At 38.9% G+C, this 23,092-nt stretch overlaps 1 protein-coding gene across 7 annotated transcripts in view; it reads left to right on the top strand.

Annotated features, from left to right (window-relative positions):
- Nucleotides 1-21,537, top strand: part of MAP4K4 (mitogen-activated protein kinase kinase kinase kinase 4) — a 181,608-nt gene extending 160,071 nt beyond the window's left edge. For all 7 annotated transcript variants that reach the window (XM_077343544.1, XM_077343545.1, XM_077343546.1 and 4 more), the window contains 9 exons: nucleotides 3,993-4,110; nucleotides 4,318-4,488; nucleotides 5,329-5,472; nucleotides 10,690-10,824; nucleotides 12,297-12,397; nucleotides 13,658-13,807; nucleotides 14,218-14,377; nucleotides 16,759-16,898; nucleotides 18,409-21,537. In XM_077343544.1, the coding sequence (XP_077199659.1) occupies nucleotides 3,993-4,110; nucleotides 4,318-4,488; nucleotides 5,329-5,472; nucleotides 10,690-10,824; nucleotides 12,297-12,397; nucleotides 13,658-13,807; nucleotides 14,218-14,377; nucleotides 16,759-16,898; nucleotides 18,409-18,492 (1,203 nt within the window). In that variant the 3' untranslated portion in view covers nucleotides 18,493-21,537. The remainder of the gene's footprint in view (nucleotides 1-3,992; nucleotides 4,111-4,317; nucleotides 4,489-5,328; nucleotides 5,473-10,689; nucleotides 10,825-12,296; nucleotides 12,398-13,657; nucleotides 13,808-14,217; nucleotides 14,378-16,758; nucleotides 16,899-18,408) is intronic.
- The last annotated feature ends 1,555 nt before the right edge of the window (nucleotides 21,538-23,092 follow it).

The following is a 23,092-nucleotide window of genomic DNA, read 5'->3' on the forward strand; positions in this document are numbered from 1 at the left end:
ACATAATAGAATATGTACATAATAGGTCACTCAGGATTTCTGCCATAGTTAATACCAATATACATATTGCCCTCCAGAGATAAGTCCTTCAAACAGTGCTTCTTTGAGTTGCAAGCAGAAGACAGGTGTGCACATAGCTGTTTGTTCAGGCACATGGTGTCATTGTAAACCTGATCTTATGGTTTAGTGCAGGGGTAGTCAACCTGTGGTCCTCCAGATGTTCGTGGACTACAATTCCCATGAGCCCCTGCCAGCATTTGCTGGCAGGGGCTCATGGGAATTGTAGTCCATGAACATCTGGAGGGCCACAGGTTGACTACCCCAGGTTTAGTGCATAATTTTAAAATAACACTTTTATAACAAATGTATGGATTACTGCATGAATGTTCATGAGATGCTTGAATGTTCATGAGATACTTTAAAATCAGTTTGAAAAGTGGATTGCCGAGCTGCAGAGGGAATGGTGCTGAACTTGGTGCTATGCATAGATTTTCACTTGAAAACCTGGAAGGAAGCTGAGCTCCCCTCACAGCTTTAATTTACATTTGCTGTGAACATGGTTTTCATATTATGTCTGTCTTCATCCTTGAATTCCATCGTGAGAAGACAGAGAAATTTGTTTTAAAGCATAGCATGTCATAGGTGTAGTTTAAAAGATTTTTATGCTGATAATTCCCCCTTACAGCTGCAGACCCTTGATTTGCTGCTTATGCTATTCCTGTGGGTCCCTATCCCCCAGGAATAGGCTTTTGCAGCCAGGATTTTTTTGAAACCCTGGGGTTTCTTGACAGCCCTAGAAAGGTTTCCTGAATGTGTGGGAGAATTAATTATATATATATAATTAATTTTATATATATGTATAAAATTTGTTAAACATTTATCAGGTGATATGACCTTATATGGTCATGTCGACCCCCTCCCAAAATGGCCAATGATGGGCCTTGAGGGAGTGGAAAGAGGAGGGGCCCCAGGTGGGCGTGTCCACAGCTATGCTTCCCAACTGTATCCTGCACAATCATGCCACTTCTGGGGTTTCTCAAAGCCTGAAGAGTGTTCCAGGCATTTCTCAACAGTAAAAAAGTTGGGAAAGGCTGCCAGGAGAAACATTTTAAGAATGAGCTGTAGAGGGAAGAGGAGAGCCAGGAAGAGTCTATTCCACTGATAAAAGTATTTTCAGTAGCACGGGGGGAAAGACAACAAAATTACATGGTGCTATGTGTTTCAGCATCAGGCTTCAGTCATTTGGAGTGGTAGTTTGGTCTTCATCCTTGTCTTTGAGGTGGTTTGAGTACAGTTACAGAAGTATTTCATCTTCATGCAAGCAACTACACATTAGAAAAGGGATGCTAAAATAGGTTACTAATTAATCAGTGCTATTAATACTTGGAGGGAGCCTCTTGTGGCGCAGAGTGGTAAGGCAGTGGTCTGAAAGCTTTGCCCATGAGGCTGGGAGTTCAATCCCAGCAGCCGGCTCAAGGTTGACTCAGCCTTCCATCCTTCTGAGGTCGGTAAAATGAGTACCCAGCTTGCTTGCTGGGGGGTAAACGGTCATGACTGGGGAAGGCACTGGCAAACCACCCCGTATTGAGTCTGCCATGAAAACGCTGGAGGGCGTCACCCCAAGGGTCAGACATGACTCGGTGCTTGCACAGGGGATACCTTTACCTTTACCTTTATTAATACTTGGTGTAGTGGTTGGTGTAGTGGTTAGGAGCACTGACTTCTAATCCGGGGAGCCGGGTTTGATTCCCTGCTCCTCCCTCACATGTAGCTGGCTGGGTGACTCTGGGCTCGCCACAGCCCTGATAAAGCTATTCTGACTGAGCAGTGATATCAGGGCTCTCTCAGCCTCACCCACCTCACAGGGTGTCTGTTGTGGGGAGAGGAAAGGGAAGGTGACTGTAAGCCGTTTGAGACTCCTTCCGGTAGATAAAAGCAGCATATGAGAACCAACTCTTCTTCTTCCTCCTAATGTAATTATTAGTATTAATAAAATCAGTAGTTTTTTGCATTTTGATCATTTTACTGAAGGTTTTAAAATAAATTTTTCTTTTCTGCTGCTTCACGTTTTTGCTTTGTGAGTCACCTTGATCAGGTTCTCAGGAAAGATGGCATAGAAATATTCTGTACGAATGTATAATATGCATGGCTGGGCTGACTTACACTTAGGTTAGATCTGGCCACCTTAACAAACATGTTTAGGATCTCTTTATGTGAACTCATTCAAACTGTATATGAAATGGAATGAACTACATAAACGTTTACATGGACTATATAAACAGCAGGCATGGAATTGAGTGCATAAATAGCAGGCATGTGGCATGCAGACTTTCAAGAACGGTCGTGAAATGAAAGGCAATAAGGATGTTGCTATAGATTACTGTGAATCATTCAGAGGATGGCAGGACTCCAATCTGCTTTTGTTCTAAATATGTATGGATCCAACATCCTATGGCTGCAACAATCACAAATTGTTCTTTCTCTTCAGCAGTCCTTTCTAATCCCAGGGTGCAGATGGACTAGCAGCCAGGCAAATTGGAAAGGGTTCCATAGTAGGGAGGGATGAAGAGGGCAAAAATCATTCTTCCATCAGCAAAGCTCTGTTAACTGAAGCAGGAGGGGTGATCTTGCCTCCTTCTTCAGCGTAGCCCCTCTACCTAGGGCAGGGGTAGTCAAACTGCGGCCGTCCAGATGTCCATGGACTACAATTCCCATGAGCCCCTGCCAGCGAACGGGTAGTTTGACTACCCCTGACCCAGGGAATGGGAGGTGGAGAGGAACAAAGGCAGGATCTGCATCTATAGAGCAATTGAATCTGGTGGTAGAGAAACTTTTAAAATGCAAGCTATGTGATTCAAGTCCAACTTTAAGAGGTTTTATGAGGGAAAGGTAGTTTTTTTTATTTTTGAGAAGAGCAAAGAAATTCCTCAGGAACAATATTTTAGTACGAAACCGAGAAAGCACTTAAAATGTCACAGAAATGCCTAAAACAAACTGAACACAAACTCTTTTTCCTTTTTTGTCTGTAGCAACTTTAAGCATCACGCTGAATTTTTAAACTGTGCCATTCCGCTTTGACAAAGAGGCCCTTAACTCACTTGGTCTGACGGGACTTTTTTTTTTCCATTCCATTTTAATCATCGTTTTGTTTTTCTTCTTTTGCACGTATTTTTCATGTATAGCTTTTTAAAACTACCAGATGCATCAGTTCCTGAATATCACCTCATGTCACTATTTACACCTGTTTCCCTTGATGAACCCCCTGTTTGATACAAGTTTAATATATGGCTGTGACATATGATGGTGGAAGAGCCTGCTGCAGCTTTCTGGCAAGAGACTCAGTTGTTGTTTTTTTTTAAGTGCAAGGTTCACAGTTTTTCTAACATTAACCCGACTTAAAACTTGCATCAGTTGTTCAACTTGTGCTGGATCCCAAATTGCTCAAATGAGGCTGGTTGTGGAGATCCTATTTTCCATTGAAATGTTCCAGCTCAGTCAAAAACATGCTTAACAAACCCCCTCTCCCCCCAAAAAGGGCGTTTACATTTCCATCCTAAGAATAGTTACATGTTTCTACGTCCGCTGAAGTCAGTAGGTCTAGAAGGGTACAGCACTAATTGTGATGTTACAGTGGGAAATTATATATACACACTTAGAGAGAGAGAGAGAGGGAGAGAGAGAGAATATGCCAGAAGTAGCCGGAAGTGAGGAAGTGTTTATTTACAAAAACAGAATAGATACATCCTTGCTTCTGAGCATTGAAAACAGTTGTAAACCTCTATATAGAACAGATAGATGCTGAACTAAGCTTTTGCAGCAGTTTGCTGAAATGGTGCTTATGATGTGCATGTTTACTTATCTGAAAGCTGCTTTTGATTAAAAGGGATGTGGAGACTTTTAAAAGTGGTGCTGACAAATAGCAACTTGAATTACTTTTGTTAGCTAATTGCTGTCCATAAAGATTATTAATTATTCTGGTATTTACATTGCAGACTCAGTCCGCTAGTAACACACTGCAGAAACACAAATCTTCCTCCTCCTTTACACCTTTTATAGACCCCAGATTACTACAGATTTCTCCATCTAGCGGAACAACTGTGACTTCTGTTGGTAAGTAGTGTGGCTGCAGATTAGCTGAATAAGAGGAATGGTAGTTTAAACCACCTGCTAAAAATGTCTAGAAAAGCTTATGGTGTTTGTTTAGTCTTTCCTTTTGTTTCTTAGGAAAATGAAGGGGAAGGTTGTGCATTTTTTTTGAAATCTGTTATGTATTCTTTAATATTTTATATCACTATGTTTCTCTCTCCTCCTTTACAGTAGGATTCTCTAGTGAAGCAATGAGATCAGAGGCAATAAGGCAAGATCCTACCAGAAAAGGATCTGTTGTTAATGTGAACCCTACCAATACACGGCCACAGAGTGACACCCCAGAGATTCGCAAATATAAAAAGAGATTCAATTCTGAGATCTTATGTGCTGCCTTATGGGGTATGGAATTCAATGTTTGTTCTTACTTTTACCATATTTGTGTTAAGAGCTGCAGATAATGCCTAAAGTTATGAAAAGTCTTTCAGGATATCAGAAGTTCTTAGGTAAAGTGTGTATATACAGTATATACAGTATGTGCACCAGGGAAAGGTGGAATGTTCACAAGTTTTTGTGAAGGTAAATCTCTGTGATCCCTTCACTTTATACACATTTCTGTGTAGAGATCATTTTTTCTTATTACATTTCTTGGAATAAGACTTCAGTCAGTATGGTGCAAGTGAAGAAATGGCAGACTGCCAACACAGCATCTTTTAAGGAGGGGGAGGAATTTGGGGAGTGTTATTTTATCTTTAGTTTTAGTTTAGGATGTTTTAACTATTATTGTAAGCCACCCTGAACCCAAGAGGAAAGGCAGGATATAGCTGCTTAATGAACAAATATACACAAAGAAGTGATCTCTACTTTAAGACAATTTCTGGAATGATAGTGAATACATCCTGCAAGTGGGAACCCATGAGACTTGGGGGTGGGGGGGTATTCATCCTTTGCTTTGAAACTTTTCTGCGGCTTTTGGGCCTACCTAGATCAATAGAAAACTGTATTTTGTCCATATCTGGACTCATCCTCTGGGGTTTTCAGTCCACACTGGGAACAGATTTAGAATGTTCAGAATACATTGTCTCCTAGTGAATTAACATATTTGCATAATAAATTCCACACAAATGTTTTCCTTTGAGAGCAACCTGTATATTTTTGAAAGGCCTTTGGCAGGTAACTGGATTTATCTCCAAAACTGGCAAGTCAAGAACTTATGTAGTGGTTTGCTTTTATTTGCCATAGGGGTGAATTTGTTAGTGGGAACGGAGAGTGGCCTAATGCTGCTGGACAGAAGTGGCCAGGGGAAGGTGTATCCATTAATAAATCGAAGGCGGTTCCAGCAAATGGATGTACTTGAAGGTCTCAATGTCTTGGTGACAATATCAGGTAAATATATTTTTTAAGAAAAAAAAAAGTTTCTCTCTTTGAATAGCAAAGCATTTTCCATAGACATTTGTGCCTGCCACTAGCTCTTTCCCATTTTCCAGTTCTTGCCTATGTCACTAGTACAGTGTTTGGATTTATGCCTAGAAGTCTATTTGACAGCTACTCAGGCAGGAACAGTTGTGCTTTCTTTCTTTATTTTTCCCCTTTGTAATAATATGAAAGTGACTCAGAATGACCATTTATGCACTGGGAACTTCACTGCCCCACCTCTCATGCAGGAGTACAAATCGGGGGGGGGGGGGATGAGGTACACCGGGCCAAATGCTCCCCTGTGTGGGTGCAGGAAGAGGTGGGGCAACCTGCCATGACTGAAACTCCAGCCTGCATCCTGGAATGAAACCTCCAGTGCATAAACGGTCTATGTCTGCTAACTAGATTTTAAAGACTCAAGAATGGGTTGTGGCTTCCACCTTAAATTCTCTTTAATGGACCGTTACCTTCAACTTCTGCTGAAGTGAGAGGGAAATGATTTCCAAATACGTTTCCCTGCCTAGTGGGAAAGAATCTGTAGTGCCCTATGAGAGATTTTTAAAATTTGTTTTGTTATTTAAGATGAATGCAGGTTACTGCAATCTACTTTACATGGAGCTACCCTCGCAGACTGTTTGCAGACTTCAGTTAGTGCAGAATGCTGCAGCCAGGATATTGGCTGGAATGGGTTGTATAGCCCATATCTCTCCAGTTTTGGCCCATCTGCACAGCCTCCTGATTTGCTTCCAGACAAAATTCAAGGTGCTGCTGTTAACCTTCAAAGCTCTATATGGTTTAGGACCAGTGTACTTCCCTGCTCCTTAATGAATCTGCCTGATCAGTATGGCCATCTTAGGAGGCCCTACTTTGAGTGCCATCACCTTCTGAGATTAGACAGGCAGCCTCCTAGGGGTGGCCTTCTCTATCATGGCACCAAAATTCTGGAACTTTTCCCTAAGGAAAGTCATCTGTCACCTTCTGCTGCCATCTTCTACCAGTGGGTAGAGACTTTTTTGTTTCATTTCTCAGTGATCCCCCCTTCCTTACCAATGTTCTAATTGGGGTTTTTTTTACGACTATTTATGTATTTTAGCTCTATTTTTAATTGTTGTAGTGATATGTGTTTTTGTACATGAGTGATGGTGGTTTTAAATAGTACCATGGCCTGGCATTATCTAATCTATATGAATACAACTAAAGGCACTTCTCTTTTAAATCTAGAACTATTCCTAGATTCAAAAAGTGAAATTCAAAGCATCTAGGCTTCTGTATCAACTATGGTTAGAGTTGGTCAGACAGTAATACCAAGGGACAGGAAATCTTTATGAGAGTGGGAAAGGGAGCATGTGCCCCAATGGCATAATCTTCATTTCCCTAACCCTGGCTTTCCCAACCATAGTTTTGTGAAAACCTGGGGTTTCTTGATGGCCCTGGAAGAGTTTCCCGAATGGGCGGGAGTTAATTCGTTTTAAATGTATTTTTAATTCATTAAACATATATTGGATGATATGACAATATAGTAATGTCAGCCCACGCACACTTCCCAAAATGGCCAATAATGGGCCTTGGAGGGAGTGGGAAGGGTAGGTGCCCCAGGTGGTTGTATACACAGCTTTGATTCCCAACCATATTCTTCACGATCGTACCACTTCTGGGGTTTCCTGAAGCCTGTAAATTAAGAGTTTCTCAAGGGTAAAAAAGTTGAGAAAAGCCACCGTAACACTAATGAATGGCTGACTGGTGCTATGTATGTTACTGACCCACATTGGCTTTTTGCATTTTATTAACAATTGCTTTTTTTTAAATGTTGGTCCGAATTTAAAAGTTTAGTCCTGAGTTTATGTCTCTGTTAACATAATCTGTATATTTTGTGTTGTTTTGAAAAGCTGCAACTTTATTGTTATTAGATTCTTCATAGCATAATACTTTGAATGTGATTATATGATAACACATTTCACAGTATCATTAAGGCACAGAAACTTGAGTTCCACTATCCTTGCTTCTGTCATATTGAAGTTAGAGGTTCTGCTGCATATTAAATGCAGGATTTGTAAAATTCAACCTGTTTCTAACTATAGCATATATAAACAGTCTAATTTTCTCTTGTGTATACATACAGCAACTAGATTTAATTAAGAATTGCTCAGACTGGCTTTCTCTTAAAATCTCTTAAAATCAACCAGGCATTACTGAGTGAGGAAATATTTAATTTTTAAATTTTTTTTTTACTTAGGGGGCATGTTTTAAACACAGTATTAAAATACAAAGTGGTACCAATTAAAAGTACTTACAAATCTGAAATAAAATAATGGGAAACAGATGCTATATTTGATTCTAAAGTGCTGCAATTAATAGCTTGGGGGCTATGATTCAGTTCATTCCCTTCATGTGGAGATAGGCCAGCATGTGAGCACATGACGAGGAGCATTGTTTGTGAGAGACAGAGAAAGAAAATAAATGAATAAAGATGGTTCAAGTTATGACACTGGGACAAAAGATCTGTATGTTTTAAAAGATGCTATGCAAGTCAGATGGCGAAAATCTGTGGTTAAAGCTTTTTATCTTTTTATTTGTTTATTGCGTCAGTAGAAGTCCTGGACTTCTTGCCCTGTTCAGTTGTTTCCTCTGTACGTATTGTTTCCTCTTTTGAAGCACGTAATATTAACCCTTTAGTTGGATAGTCTTTCAGCAAGGGATACCTTAAATAATTAACAAAGGAGTCTCTTAGGAAAAGACACAGTAATTTTGAAAGGCTTCCTGTCTTTGTAGTTCTTATGATTTCTTAGTACTCCTTTGGAAGTTAACTTTTACATGCTAAAAGTAATTGCTTTTGTGGACATCTAGCTGATTTAACCTAGAGAATAATTAATGTATGGTTTTTACTTAGAACATTGAAGGTTAAATCTGTGTAGCAGGAATAGTGAAACTGCTAACAAGATCTGCAATCCAGCCAAATTTATGTACTAGTCACTTTAAAAGGCAAAATTTAAGCATATACTTAACTCTTCCACTGAACTCAATTGAGCATAAAGATATTTAACTTTAGCTGGAACTGGTCTAGTATTTTTTTTTGTTATGCAACATTTAGTAATATTCCAAAGGGTGAAGCTTTTTAGCTGAATAAGCGTCTGTCTGTCTGTCTGTCTGTCTGTCTGTCTGTCTGTCTATCTATCTATCTATCTATCTGGGTTTTTATTCATTTTATTTGGATTCGAATTGTTTCTTCTCTATGCTGTGTCTAATTTCTTTTAAAGGCAAAGTCCAGATTCTAGTTTTTAAAAGCCCTGACCAATTTCATATTGGTTGAAGGTATTTATATAAGCGTTACTTTATAACTTTACTAATGAACACCCTTCCATATTAGTGTGGGCAAAAACATGTGATTTCTTTTCTCACATAAGGATCATAAGGATAAAAATTAGCATCCTTTATAGAGAAGCATTACCACTGGTAGGGAGCTTCCCTGAATATATCATGTGTTAGGAAAGTGAATCACTTGGTGGGAAACTGTCGCTAGTTGGTAAAGGCATTTTTCTTTTGCAGAATAAGTGCTTCTGTGGCAAAGATGTAGCTTTGAGTCATACAGTTAAAATCAGTGGGAGTGTCAGTGCTGGTAGTGGTCTTGAAGTCCGGACAGGAATTTCATGGAGGGGTCCAGTTCTGTACATTCTGTGCCTGCAGTGAGGGTTGTCCCTGCCGTTTGTATGGCTTTTGACTGATCAGGAGAGCAATCCTAAGCATGTCTACTCAGAAGAAAGACCCAGTTTATTCCATGAGGCTTACTCCCACGAAAGTGTTTTTAGGATTGAACACTAACAAAAGGCAGTTGAAGTTATTGCGTGAAGCCAAATGAACAACTACTAAATCAAAATGCAAGTTCATGTGATGCTCTGTATAGTATGTGAGCCCTACTGACTCCATGTGCTCCTATAAGTAATCTTGGTTAAGTCTAAGATTTTAGATCTCAACTGTGTTCACAAAAGTTAGGGTATTTTTCCTGGATTTTGAAGAAAAACCCAAGCTCACTAGGTTCTGTTTTACTGTCTTTACTATAACTGAGGAAATACTGTGTAAGTTGCAAAAGCTTACAAACAACTACACACAGGAGTTGGTCCAAAAATAGTATTCCACAGCAGATTTGTCATTTCTTCTTACCCATGATGAATATGAAAACTGTAGTAGACGTCTGCTAGGATACTGAACAATGTGTTTATTTTTATTTATTTGTTTACTCACAATGCATCATGCTTCCATTGTGGAATACAAAGTTCTTGGGAGCTCTGTTGTATACATACTACCCAAACTCAGATTTACTTTTTCAGTTAGGTAGTGTATCTTCCAGCTGTACCCTGAGTTAGCCAAAAAGTTAGCCAATGTGGTATAAAACAGTGATGAATATTTCTCAGATAATTTTGCATTCTAGACACTTCTTACTACTACTACTACTACTACTACTACTACTATTGTTATTGTTATTATTATTATTTCCCACCACTCCCAAGACCACTCCCGAGACCGGCTCATCATTACTATAAAATAAGTAACTTTCACACCCTAGCATCTGTATGTCCTCCCCCCCCACACACACACACAGATTATTGGGGGGCTTTTAGAACTTTTCTGGTAGATTCGAGTCTTTATATAATTAGGTCACAATCATAATTGGGAAATTCAAAAGACAAATGGAAGCTTCCCAATACTCTGGTTAAATTTGCCAAAGACAAATGTACAAAAGAAAAGATTTTTTTCTGGCTGAATCACTGAGGCAATTTTCATCAGCTTAATCTTTTATCAGTAACTTCCTGTATGTCTGAAATGTTACTCCTGAGGGTCAAGAGACCTTCCAGAACAAGATGCCATGTGACAAAGGAAAACGTTAACAAGAATTTGGCAAGAGTTGTCTTTCTTTGTGCAAACATAATAAGTGCTCATGCTGTTCATACAAGAAGGAAGGAAAGTTGTTCCTACCAAGTAATTTCTTCCATTTCTGGAAAGCCCTTCATCTGCAGTGACATTTCAGAGGTATAGGAAAGCTGAGGAGGTCTGGGAAAGCTGATGAAAACTTCACGTAAGTATAAAATTCATCCCTTACAACTTACACTTGAGATACCATCACTAATTTGTGAAATAAAAGTTTTGTCTCAATTGTGTTCAGTTCTTTTGGTAATCTGCCCATTTTGATTCTAGGCAAGAAAAACAAATTGAGAGTTTATTACTTGTCCTGGTTAAGAAACAAAATCCTTCACAATGACCCTGAAGTAGAAAAGAAACAAGGTTGGACAACTGTGGGTGATTTGGAAGGCTGTGTGCACTATAAAGTTGGTAGGTAATGTTTCATGCTAACGGTGAAATCACTTAGACAGTATGTAATGAAAAAGTACAGTGTTCCAAGCATGCTCTTAGATTTAGTTCTAATGCAGAGTTACATGCATGAAGTATGTTGCTGTTATGTGTCTTATTTTTCAACAGTTCTGAACATGCCAGAGATTAACTAGATCAGAGGAACCCTCTGAACTAAATTCTGTTGTTTCTTTATAAAATGTGTGCAAGCCTCTTGTCCTGAGGAACATATAAACATTGTCAGGAACTCAATTGTTGTGTCTGTCGCTGGCTCCTTTTCCTGCTTGGTGCAGGGAGTTGGACTAAGATGACCCTGAAGGGACCTTACAACTCTCTGATTCTATGAAAATATTCTCTTTAACTTCTAGACTAATTTTAGATTTAACAAAATTGTGATTTTGAGTACTAGGAAAGTTTTTGAATTCTTTCATTTTTTTGACTTTTATTATTACTAAATAGCCACTTAGAGATAGGGTTACATTTTTCAGTATCATTCCTAGCTAGACTGATTTTTTAAATAATATTATAACAGTTATCTCAGAAGTCAGTTTAGTAATGCAAGAGAAATCCTTTAGAATAGGAAAGATAATCTCTTGTTCTGAGAATGAAATTATGACATTTGCAACAGCAATTTGCAAAAAAACATTAAAATACACATATTGGGAATGGGTTAGGTTCCTTAAATGAAGCATCTTGACTGCTACTCTTAGATATACTTGCTCACCCTCAGTCCCATCTGTAATATGTTAATGATATTGATGTACCCTACAGATTTGTTTTATGAGTTAGTGAGTAAAGGGTCGGTCACTTCATGTCCCTGGACTTAATATATAAAGATTACATCTTTGATGTTAATCTAAGAAATCCTGTTTCAAAGAGCTGTTACATGTGAAGAAAACAAGTTTTGAAGAGAAAAATATATACTTTTTCAGTGATCCGTATATGAATTGCAATGCCTTAGAAGAAACTTTTTTTATGTGAGAAAAGGGAAAATGTTGGTTCCAAAATGTATATTAGTTTTTAACATGGCTAGATATTTTACCATTACTTTAATTGTATAGTTTTCATAAACAAAGAGAAAGTCCAATTATCTAAGAAACTTTTGGGTGGACGTTGCTGGTGTAAGAATTGATATAAGTGTGGAAAATATTCAGCCTCAGGGAATTAAAACTTGTTTATATGAAATATGATCTCTCTGTGAAATAAATGAAATATCTTATTGAAAGATGAAGCTATTGCCGAAGTTCATTTTTCTGAGAATACTAGTTCATAGTTAGAAGAGATGCCATGGTTAATTCTGTTATTGAATTGTATGTGACTTTTAAAAAATTCCGTAGTGATTATTTTATTCTCGTAGTTTCAGAGCAGGTTCAATTAAGATCTTTCCCCCATTGTAATTTTTAATGCATCTCAGAATATAAAATTCATACATAGTGTCTTTTTAAAACTTTCAGTAAAATATGAAAGAATCAAGTTCTTGGTAATTGCTTTGAAGTGTTCTGTGGAAGTCTATGCCTGGGCACCAAAGCCATACCACAAATTCATGGCATTTAAGGTAAGGATGTCTCTAAGAGAAGATTTTACAAAGGCAGTGCCTGGTCACAAAGGTATTTAGGGGTCAAAATGGAGATCCCTAAAAAGGAATCCTGCTCCTGTTACCTCTGGTTCTTCCATCCACCAAGGCTGCTATTTGCTGTACTTGAGAGAACATTTTGTTGCCTTCAGGTTACCCGTGTAGGCAAATATCAGCCATGGTCATTAGAAAAAAGACTGAGATTGTGAAAATACTGCAGAGTTAAATGTGCACACCCCTAAGCTGCTGCCCCGATACAAATACAGCTTTCTCCCAATCTCCCATTGTCCCATAAAGGTAGCTCTTTCCTATGACCTTTTCCAGGCATTAATTTTCATGTTAACATTTTGTCATAGTGAGAATTTAAATATACGATGCCAACATTTTAGAATACCAGAAACCAGAGGATAATCATCAAATCATTCCTCGAGCTGGATTTTTCCACAGGTGGCCTGCTTGTGCTCTCTAGTTTATTTTTTAATACTAGGGAAGAGGCAAAACACCAAAGACAAACTGTTCCCTGGGCCTTATAGTCTACTGCTCCAGGTTCTCCCCTTTTTGTCTGTGACACTGCAGCCCAGTGACTGTTTTAAACATCAGTTAGCAATAGTACAGCTTTCCTAGACTGCTAAGTAAGTTTAACACCTGAACCCAATTCAACCCAATGAATTCCTATCTAAAACTTCCTTGCATAGAAGTCATCCTGTGCCTGGAAGAATGGCTTTCCTGTTCTGCTACAGCCTTCAGGACAGGGGACCCCCAGAAGTAGCACAAAGAGAGAGTTGGGGTGCTCCTGTGGTGGAGAAGAATTACCTCCACCACAAACACACAGAGATCTTTTAGACAAACAGAATATTTATCCAGTTTCTCCAACTGTGTCTCTTAAGTGGACAGGTGTTATTGATAAGCAGCTGTTTTAGATTATAGTGATTCATTGTTAAATTTTACAGGAAATGTTACATCAATTAAAGCTTGCATGCAAAATTTTAGACTTCCTGAATAGCAAGGGAAAATAATCACATTTTTAAAAAAGAAAGATTGCTGAGTTGTTAATATCCAGCAGTGGAACCCAGGATACATTGGAGCTTCCTTCTAGATCCTAGCATCTGATACATTTTTAAAAAAATTACCCTAATGGAATAGCCAGAGTACAGAAATATATGTCAGAATGACAGCATTAATGAGACCTCTCTCCATCTCAACTGCTAAGTATATTCCTATGTTGTTTGTTGGTGTTTACAGTCATTTGGAGAACTGGGACATAAGCCATTATTAGTGGATCTTACTGTAGAAGAAGGCCAGCGACTGAAGGTGATCTACGGCTCGTGTGCTGGATTCCACGCAGTGGATGTAGACTCAGGATCTGTGTATGATATTTACCTCCCAACACATGTAAGCATTTAAAGTTTACACTTATTAAATTATTCGCCTTACTTTTTTCTTAAGGCTCAGACAGATTATAAAGGACAGCTGCATTTGCAAATACCACAGTAATGTAATAATTGGCTAAGAAAGCCTTCAGACTAGGGTTGGGCACCGAAGCGGCCATTTGCTCCCAACGCAGCCAACGCTGCGCTGTGGGGGGGGGGAGGTGCGGGCGTCGGCGCACCAGCGGGCGCACACACACAGGTGGAGAGCTTCGAGCATGCTTGCGTGCGCCCGCCAGCATGCCGACACCCACACACACCCCCACAGCGTGGCTTTGGCTGCGTCGGGAGCAAACGGCCGCTTTGGGTGCCAAAGCGCCCAACCCTACTTCAGACATCTGCTCCGAGTTCATGGGTGTGTATATGTATTCACAGATCCAGAGTAGTATCCAACCCCATGCAATCATTATTCTGCCAAACACCGATGGAATGGAGCTGCTAGTTTGCTATGAGGATGAAGGAGTATATGTTAATACATATGGAAGGATCACCAAAGACGTGGTTCTGCAATGGGGAGAGATGCCTACATCAGTGGGTATGTATAACTATAAAGTTCACTAATTGCTTTATTAGTAAAGTGGAAATAGACAGAGGGGTTTAAGCTTGTCCGTCCAATAGTGAAGTCTCTGGTCACCTGCATGTAACATAGTACAAACTGAGAAAAACAATTAATGGTTTTGCTTGTTTCCAGAATCTGGTAGTCATTACTGTAAAACAGCACTTAGTGTATTTATATATTGTGTTTTTCAAGTCCTCAAATGCTTCTCATATATTAACATGATCTCAAAAGTTATTATCCGTATGCAAATATTACTGTATTGTCAGTGGTCCAGGTTAGATGTGGCAAGGTTAGGTTGAATCCACTGAATTGTATTTTTGGATGGGAATATTTCTGCCTGTAAAGCAAAATGTTCTTGCCTCCCCTCTTCCACAGCTTTGGCACCAGTGGGAAGGGGTAGGTAATATCATCTCTGCAGGTGAAAATCTTTCCACCTACAAAAACACTTCATGTAATCTTTGATTAAGGCCATATAGTAAGTGGTGGCTAAACTAGAATGATCTTATTTGAAGCAAGGGAGTGATGTGACCCACTATGTGTAATAGAATCAGTTAAATCCCATGAAGATAGATTTGGGTGGGTAGCCATGTTGGTCTGAAGCTGCAGAACAAAGATTGAGTCCAGCGGCACCAACTTTTGTTCAAGGTATACGTTTTTGCGTGCCATGCACACTTCTTCAGATTAACAAAATCAACTACCCCATCTCAGGCTAATTCACTTGCTCCTCTTCTAACATTGTTGACATTTAATGCCATATACAATGTCCTTCTATTCTCTACATAGGACAAACAGGCCAGACTGTATGCCAAATGATAAATGGACAAATCTGATATCAGGAATCACAAAACTAAGAAACCTGTAGGAGAACATTTCAACCTCCCAGGGCACTCAATGGGGGATCTCAAAGTCACTATTGTATTGCAAAGCAATATCAGAAACAGACTAAAACGAGAGACTGATGAATTACAAGTTATTACAACACAGGACAATGGAGCCCCTTGAGCTCTGAGCCATTTCAACTCCAACTTTCTGCTCTTCACATAAATAACAACAACAACAGCTGAACCACAGCGGAACCATTCAGCTGTTAGGTTTAAATGGTTTTAAGCCATTTAAATGGTTCTAAGCCATTTAAATGGTTCTAAGCCATTTAAACCATCCAGTTTGGATCAGAAGGGTTTTAATATCTTGGAGGGGGCACTTCCTTTCTGCTGGTTGGGGAAAGCTGCGGTCAGCAGACAGGAGGGGATGAAGTGCCTTTCAGGGAGCACTTCACTCCTTCCTTTCTGCTGGCTGTGGCTTTCCCCAGCCAGCAGAAAGGAAGGGGTGAGGTGCGACTGTCCTTATTTACATAGAATCAATCACTTTCCTTGAAATAATATGATGTTTTGTTACAAATTATGTCCTTTTGATCATAGTTCTACAATCCTCAGAGCCTCAATAATTTTGCATGTGTCTTTTGGATACAGTGTTTTTTTCTGCTGCCTTCACTTTTAGGGAATTAATATCTTGTATGGAAATACAGTGTTTATACTTTTATTATTTAAAAAATTAAGTTATGGATAAAATGTGACAGATTGGATATAGAATTGTAGCCATAAGAATTATAGTAATATTTCAGAGTGCCAAAATTTGTTAATTGAATGCATATGAAAAGTGTGATTGATTGGGGCGGGGAGATGTCTATTTTTAGCTTTGTTTACAGTGAATAAATTTCAAGCTGTTTGCACTCATCCAAATAGGTGTTTTAAATAGTATTGGTGTAATTAATGATTTCTTCTCTCTGTGCTGTCTTTAGTATATATGCCAAGAGAACTGGAATTGTTACCAGAGTTTTAACATTTGGTAAAGGAAGTAGCTTTCAGTCAGCCAAAAGCCTGGCTATAAAAAGCAAAGCAAAGAAAATCTTATTATAGTGTTTGCCAGCCATAACAAGAAACTTAAAAAAAAAAACTTACAGTAACAAATAAATAATTAATAAAACAGATCAACTGACAACTAAAAACTATATGGTAGAAATTATACTACATTGTCTGACCTTAATTAAAATTGCACAATATTTTGCCACCTGAATGGTGATGGAGTGTTATTTCCCATACGGAGCTTTTTAATGTACGCTTTTTGCCCTCAAGATTCATTTCTATAATTTTGGCACATTTATAAAAAGCATTTTGTCTTCCATCTTCCAGTGTATGCAGGATCTAAAAGACTATATTGTATCTATAGCTATAGCTTTGTGTGAAATACTGACTTCTAACAGTCTGCATATAAAGATGGTATATACAAAATGATTGCTTTATATTGACGTTAATTAAGACAACTATTAATATCGTCTCTCTGTTTGTTTGGTTGCAAAGCGTATATTCGATCAAATCAGATTATGGGCTGGGGAGAAAAGGCTATTGAGATACGTTCAGTGGAAACAGGACATCTCGATGGTGTATTTATGCACAAAAGGGCACAAAGACTCAAGTTTCTGTGTGAACGTAATGACAAGGTAAGAGTACGTTTTTGGTCTTCCCTTATGTTTATTTCAGCCAGCTCTAAATTATTGTCCACCCAATTCAGCAGCCTTGCTGTTCAGGAGAAAAGTCTCTGATGCATGCATGGGTTGCCCCATGCTATTTATTGACAAAAGAGCAGAAACGAGTTCATTCGTTTCCAAGATAATGGGCCATGCCTTTTCCCACAAGCCTCATAAGTAAGTGGACTATGGATGGAATCCCTGTAGATCAATGTGAAACTGTATCTTGGAGAGTTCACTTGGCAATAGAGCTACAGTTTTAGATCACAGGTGCTATTCCGAAATTTTATTACACAAAAGGAGCTTTTCAAAGTAAGGCTATCCCTCAGCTCCTATATGTTGTAAAGGTTCTGGGTTGAAAAGATTGCCCAATCTCCAAATTGGAATCTATCTCAAATCTTTTTAAAAGGATAATGATAGCTCTAGTCCTGCAATTTTGAAGCAAGCACAACTCAGATTGCCCTCAATTAGGGCCCATGTAGCCTTGGTAAGATTTTGGAGAAAGCAAAGCCACCCATTTACTTCAAATCAACGTTATAAGATGAGGTTGCAGAATGATGCTGCCTGAATGGCCTATTATAATAACATCTTTCTATGCGTCTCCTATTGGCAGCAGAGGATATGACCCACAGTAATGGGTTTAAACGATGTGTAGAATGATACCGACTAGATTTCAGGAAAATTTTTCCACAGAATTGTTCAGTAGTGGAATCAACTGCCTAAGGAGGTGATGAGCTCCCCCTCAGTGACAATATTCAAGCAGTGGCTGGATGATACATATCAAGGGTTGGTCTAAATGGCCTGTATAGCCTCTTACAACTCTATGATTCTATATCGAATGGCCCCCAGGGTGTCCCCATGGTTGGTTTTGGTATTCGTGCCTGGGTGTTTAGATGTGATGCTGCCACAACAAAACAATTTCCTGCCAGTAGTTCAAATTGTTTTAAAAAATGCCATGTTACAGGCTTCTACTTGGTTAATATCTCTTCCGCCTCCACCAAAAGCCTCAGAATAGCCTTTTCTTCAGTTTGGTTTCCAATTATGCCAGTGACTTTGCTAGCTGGACATTACTGCTAGCTTCATGTCTTTGCATTTGTGGAACTTCAATTCCAGAGGACCTATTGCACTGTATTTTATTCTGTCCACTCTATACAGAGCCCAAAACCAGATTTCTCACTTTTTTAATGGGCTTAAATTCTTCTCCAGATTCTTAGAAACTGGTCTTTCCTCTCCATTTCTTCTCTTCTGGTTAGCTTGTTTTTAATATTTTAGTTTGTTTTAATGTTGATGTTTGTAATTATATTATATTTGGGTCAGATGGTAACAGACTTTGAGCCCAGGCAATAAACCTTATCGTATCGTACCTTTGCACATGGACTTTGAGCATGAATTCCAAATGATCTAGTTCTGATAGAGCCCAGTGTCTTTTCATGCCAGTTTCATTGGTAAATCAATATTTATCTCTCTTTCTCTTGCTTCACAGGTTTTCTTTGCCTCTGTACGGTCTGGGGGAAGCAGTCAAGTTTATTTCATGACCTTAGGGAGGACTTCTCTTCTGAGCTGGTAGAAGTTAATGCCTTTCTGGCAAGGGATTGCTGACATCCGGAGTCTTCATAACTTGGAATCATTTGCAACTGGAGTACAGACCTGCCATGATGCAGTGCCACATGCAAATGCATGTCCAGGCATCACTGGTGTTTGGGTTCTTTTTGTTTTAAAACTGAGGCCGTAATATGCGGCTGGTGCTGTAAAGATATTGCCATCAGGTGCTATCAGATTTGGGATCCCACTAGAGAAAGAATCAGGTCTCCTCCCCCCTCCCTCCCTCCTTCCCCAGCTCCAGAATTCCTAGGGAAAAAAGGAAGAGACTGATAAAAACATGTTTTTGAAAGGAGGGCAGGCATGAGAAGGTGGCTGGAAGTGATGTAGGCAGAAGCCGGTGTTGCTGATGCAGAGGGCAGATTTAATATAGTAATATTAACAATGTATTTAATTGACATTTCTTTCTTTTTCTTTTGTAATGTGACAATATGTGGACAAAGGAAGGTGCAGGTTTTAAAATATTTATAATGTGAAAAGGCACAGTGGTTTTAGGGGAGGTAGGGTGATTTCCCGCCCCCCCTTTTTTTTTATGTTGGCCAGGCCAAGAGTTTAGTCTTTTTTTTTCTTCTGCATACCAAGTTTTGCCTAAATACCACACGAGGATGGGTGTTTTTAAAATAAATAAATAGAATTGTTCATTTTTCTGTACTTATTTTTCATTTGGCCAGAACTTGGTGATGTCAGTGTTAGCGCTGTCTCAGTGAAAGGTTTAATTTTTGTTTAAACCTAACATAAAATGTGTGACAACTTTCACTACCAGTCTGCTCATGCAGCATTTCGGGAAGAAAAGTCCAGACGTGAATTTTTGTTTTTATTTTTTGTGTGCCTACCTCATTGTTTCTAATGCATATAATTCAGAGGTGGTTTAGGGTTATACTTTATTTCTTTTCTTTAAAAAAACAGCAACAGGTAAATAAAGTACTAACGTGCAGTTAATCGTTGTACCAAAACTAACATGTGAACGGTCTGGCTGTTCCTTTTCTCTCAAGCTTTAGTGGGAGAGGCCAACGGTCAATTGAGAAGGTAGAGACAGACACTTGTGGCCGTGTGAATGGCTTCAGTAGTCCACTTTTTAAATCAGTTTAATCAAGGATAGAAATGTGAGGAATTTAGCCTACAATTTAAGAAGGTTTTACTTTTAACACACGAGGCTTTAGTAACACCGAGTAAAAATAACTGGGCAAATTCTATAACAGGTTAAACATGGTAGGAAACTTTTTGAAGAGGTGATGTTTTCCTTTTTATAAGAATGCAATGCACTAAAACTATTTTAAGAATGTAGTGAATACCGCTTACTCCTTTAAAAAGACAACAGCAGAGACTTGTGTTTCATTGTAAACTCTGAACTCTTGACGCTCTTCCCCCCCTCCTTCCGCCCTGCCTTTTTAAAGGGAAAAAAATCAATTTTGTTTTATGAGTAACTTTTTGGCCTTTGTAATAAATGTCTCAAGACTAATAATTTGTTTAAAAGACTACATGTGTTCATTACTGGAGAAACTTTGAGTTTGTAACTGATCTGTTGGTGACGTAATGATGCACAGTGTCATGATTCCGAATTCATTCTGGTTCTTTTTTAAAGCTTTTTTTTTAACTCTCTTTGGATAGGGTACTTTAGTTGACAACTGCCTTAAGCTCACTGATCAGTCAGTGAACTGGATTCCAGTGTTTCATGGGCTTTGTCTTTTGCTGTGGTTACCTTTTTCATGGCATGGCAGGGATTTCAGTATGACTCTTTAGTCGAGGTGCTTCGATAGTTCTTCTGAGAGTCTCATGACTTGCTTTGCGTTGGACTGTGCCAGTTCAGTGAGCCTGCTGCTTAACAGGTCATCTTTTGGCATCAGACAGGCCGCTGCTGTTCTTGACCAACATTTTTTGTCTTTCCTGTAAAGATTTTCCTTTGGGAGAGCAGGAACAGTTTGCTTTTTAAGGTAACTAGTGTAAAACACATGCAAAAGGACACCTTGTAATGGTTGGCAGAAAACTTTTTAAATTCTATCTTTCTCTTTTTTTAAAAAACTCTTTGACTTTTGGCTAGCACTGAAAGTCAGGGCCAAGAGGGTTGGGGATTAGGGAATGATCTTTTTGTACCTGTTAGCAAACAGCCAAAAGAGCAATTCTGCTTTGATAAGCAGTAAATGAATGGGACTCAGAAGACCAATTTAGACACACAAGATATAAGCGTGTCTTAAATTGGCACCATAACATAGTTTACTGAAGTGGATTGCTGGATGCCCATGGCAGACATTAGAATGGCATGGCGTGTTTAAAACTGATTTAATCTTTGTCATTGTCTCTCATGCCACCTTGTTATATATATTTTAAAAAGACTACTGTTCATAAATGTATGAATATTCTGAAAGGGAGAAATTCCCTAGTTCAATATGCTGGTGAAGTTTTGTACAACAGAAAAGGGGACAGGAAAATGACTTGCTACCCCAAGTCCCACATAAGTGCCAAGGTGGCTAATTTTACAAGTCAAATCAGTATTATGAAACCACTACATATATAAAAATGTTGAAATCCATTTTTACAAACATTGCTTTTGGTAAGCATTAAAAAATACTCCTAGTTTTAGTTCTAAGTTTTAAGTAATAATTTTCTGTATCTTAAGTCAAAGTAATTCTAACTGTATGCAGTGACTTTATTTTTATTGTATGCACATGTTACGTTGAAGAAAATGTTTACAAAAATTGTTTTGTTATACTAATGTGCATCACATATTTATGATTTATTTCAAAGTGATTTTGTGGGGTTTAGGTTTTCATAGTAGTAGCAGTACACATTTTTTGTGATTTTTTTATAACCCCAAACTCCGCCAACTATAAAGATGCTTAAACAATAATACAAATGACAAAATTACAGTAAAATTACTAATTGTAGAGCTGCAAAGCAGACTGGTGGCAACAAAACAGCCTTTTTTGCAGAATTGTCTAATTCGTCTTTTGTGTATTATAAAATTACTGTTTCCCCCACCCCAGTTTTTCCTTAAATAAAGTAAAAATGACACCTATGTGTATGTGGAAAATATTTTGGCTAACTTCCCCCCCCCCCCTTATAATGGAGTGAAATGTGTGGTCTTCAAAATCCCAAGTGACTTGGTCATCCATGAATGAAACATAGGCAGTAAAATCCACACTTTACTTGGCATGTATGTTGATGCAACACAACATGAAACTTTTCATATAGACCAGCAGAAAGAATGTGGAATGACAACAAATTATTAACTATAGCAGTAACATATGGCTCTTTCAGAGAATCGGCATCTGGTCAGGGGTGTCAAACATGCAGGCTGCAACTGGCCTCTGCAGGGCTTCTATCCAGCCTGCAAGCAGCTGGTTGTCTCCTGCTTCCTTCTCCAGGGTTGCTGCTGCATCGCAACTTGCACAGAACAGACCCAAAGCCAAGCCTCCTTTCCTTCCATTGGCTGAGACCTCCCCCCTCCTTTGGGGAGGAGAAGGGAAAGAGACAGAATACGGCTGGAGTCCGTGAAACCTCAACCAACAAAGTTTTATTTCAGGTATAAATGTTCATGTAGAAGCACACTTCTTTCCTGGGGGTGGGGTGGGGATGCTTCTGTTTATTTTGAGACTTGATCTCTGTTTTTCTCTCTCGTACACACACATGTACATATGTTAAAAGGAAGAGGTGCGGCAAAGAGATGTGTTGGGATAAGGGGAAGGGAGAATTAAAAGGAACTTGCTTGCTTATTTTGAAAAGATTTTTTTAGATTAGTTTTATCTGTGCCCATCTAGAATTTTTTTTTCAAAAAGACCCTGATTAGGAATTAGAACACTTCAGCTGGCTGTCTTTCTTCACAATCCCTCCCCCTTTGCTTTTGTGACTGTTTCTTTATTGTCACTAGCTCTGAGTAGATTGTGCCCAGTCCGAACTCAGCATGTTGTCTCATTTGAAGAGATCCCCCCTCTCCAGTTCTAATTGATGGGGGGGGGGAGAACCTAGCAGCATGGCTTACAATCTTTATTAGTGGAAAGGACGCATATTCCAGTTGCACCTTAACAACCAACAACATTTGTGGCAGGGCATGAGCTTTCATGAGTCATGGCTTACTTCAGGAGTACTTCATCAGATAGTGCTAGAATACGAGTCCATTGGTCCTTTTATCTTGGAGAGTGGAGTGATTTCAGATGCCAAATGACAAGAGCAAGCATTGGTAATGAGACAGGAAACCTCGGTCTCCATTCAGTCCTGGAGAATGCATTGTCTTGAACTTCATTATCAGTTGCAATTCGGCAGTTTGTCTAATCTCCCTTTGAAATTCCTTTGTAGGTCAACCTGGAAGGTTAAAGTGCTCCCTCACTGGGTTTTGAATGTTGTGGTTTCTAATGTCAAACATGTCCATTTATCCTTTACATCTTCCTGGACTAAATTCAGACCAAGGTTTCCTGTCTCGTTACCAATGCTGGTATCTCCACGTCTTTGTATATCACACCTGAATGAAATAAGCCTGCTGTTGTCATTCATCTGCTATTGGCATGTGACCTCTGAAATCACCTTTATGAAGTTTGTATCTCTAGTACCTCATGTTACATTTTATGGCACATGTG

Source organism: Paroedura picta, chromosome 6, assembly GCF_049243985.1.
Source record: "Paroedura picta isolate Pp20150507F chromosome 6, Ppicta_v3.0, whole genome shotgun sequence".
In the NCBI taxonomy this organism is placed as follows: domain Eukaryota; kingdom Metazoa; phylum Chordata; class Lepidosauria; order Squamata; family Gekkonidae; genus Paroedura; species Paroedura picta.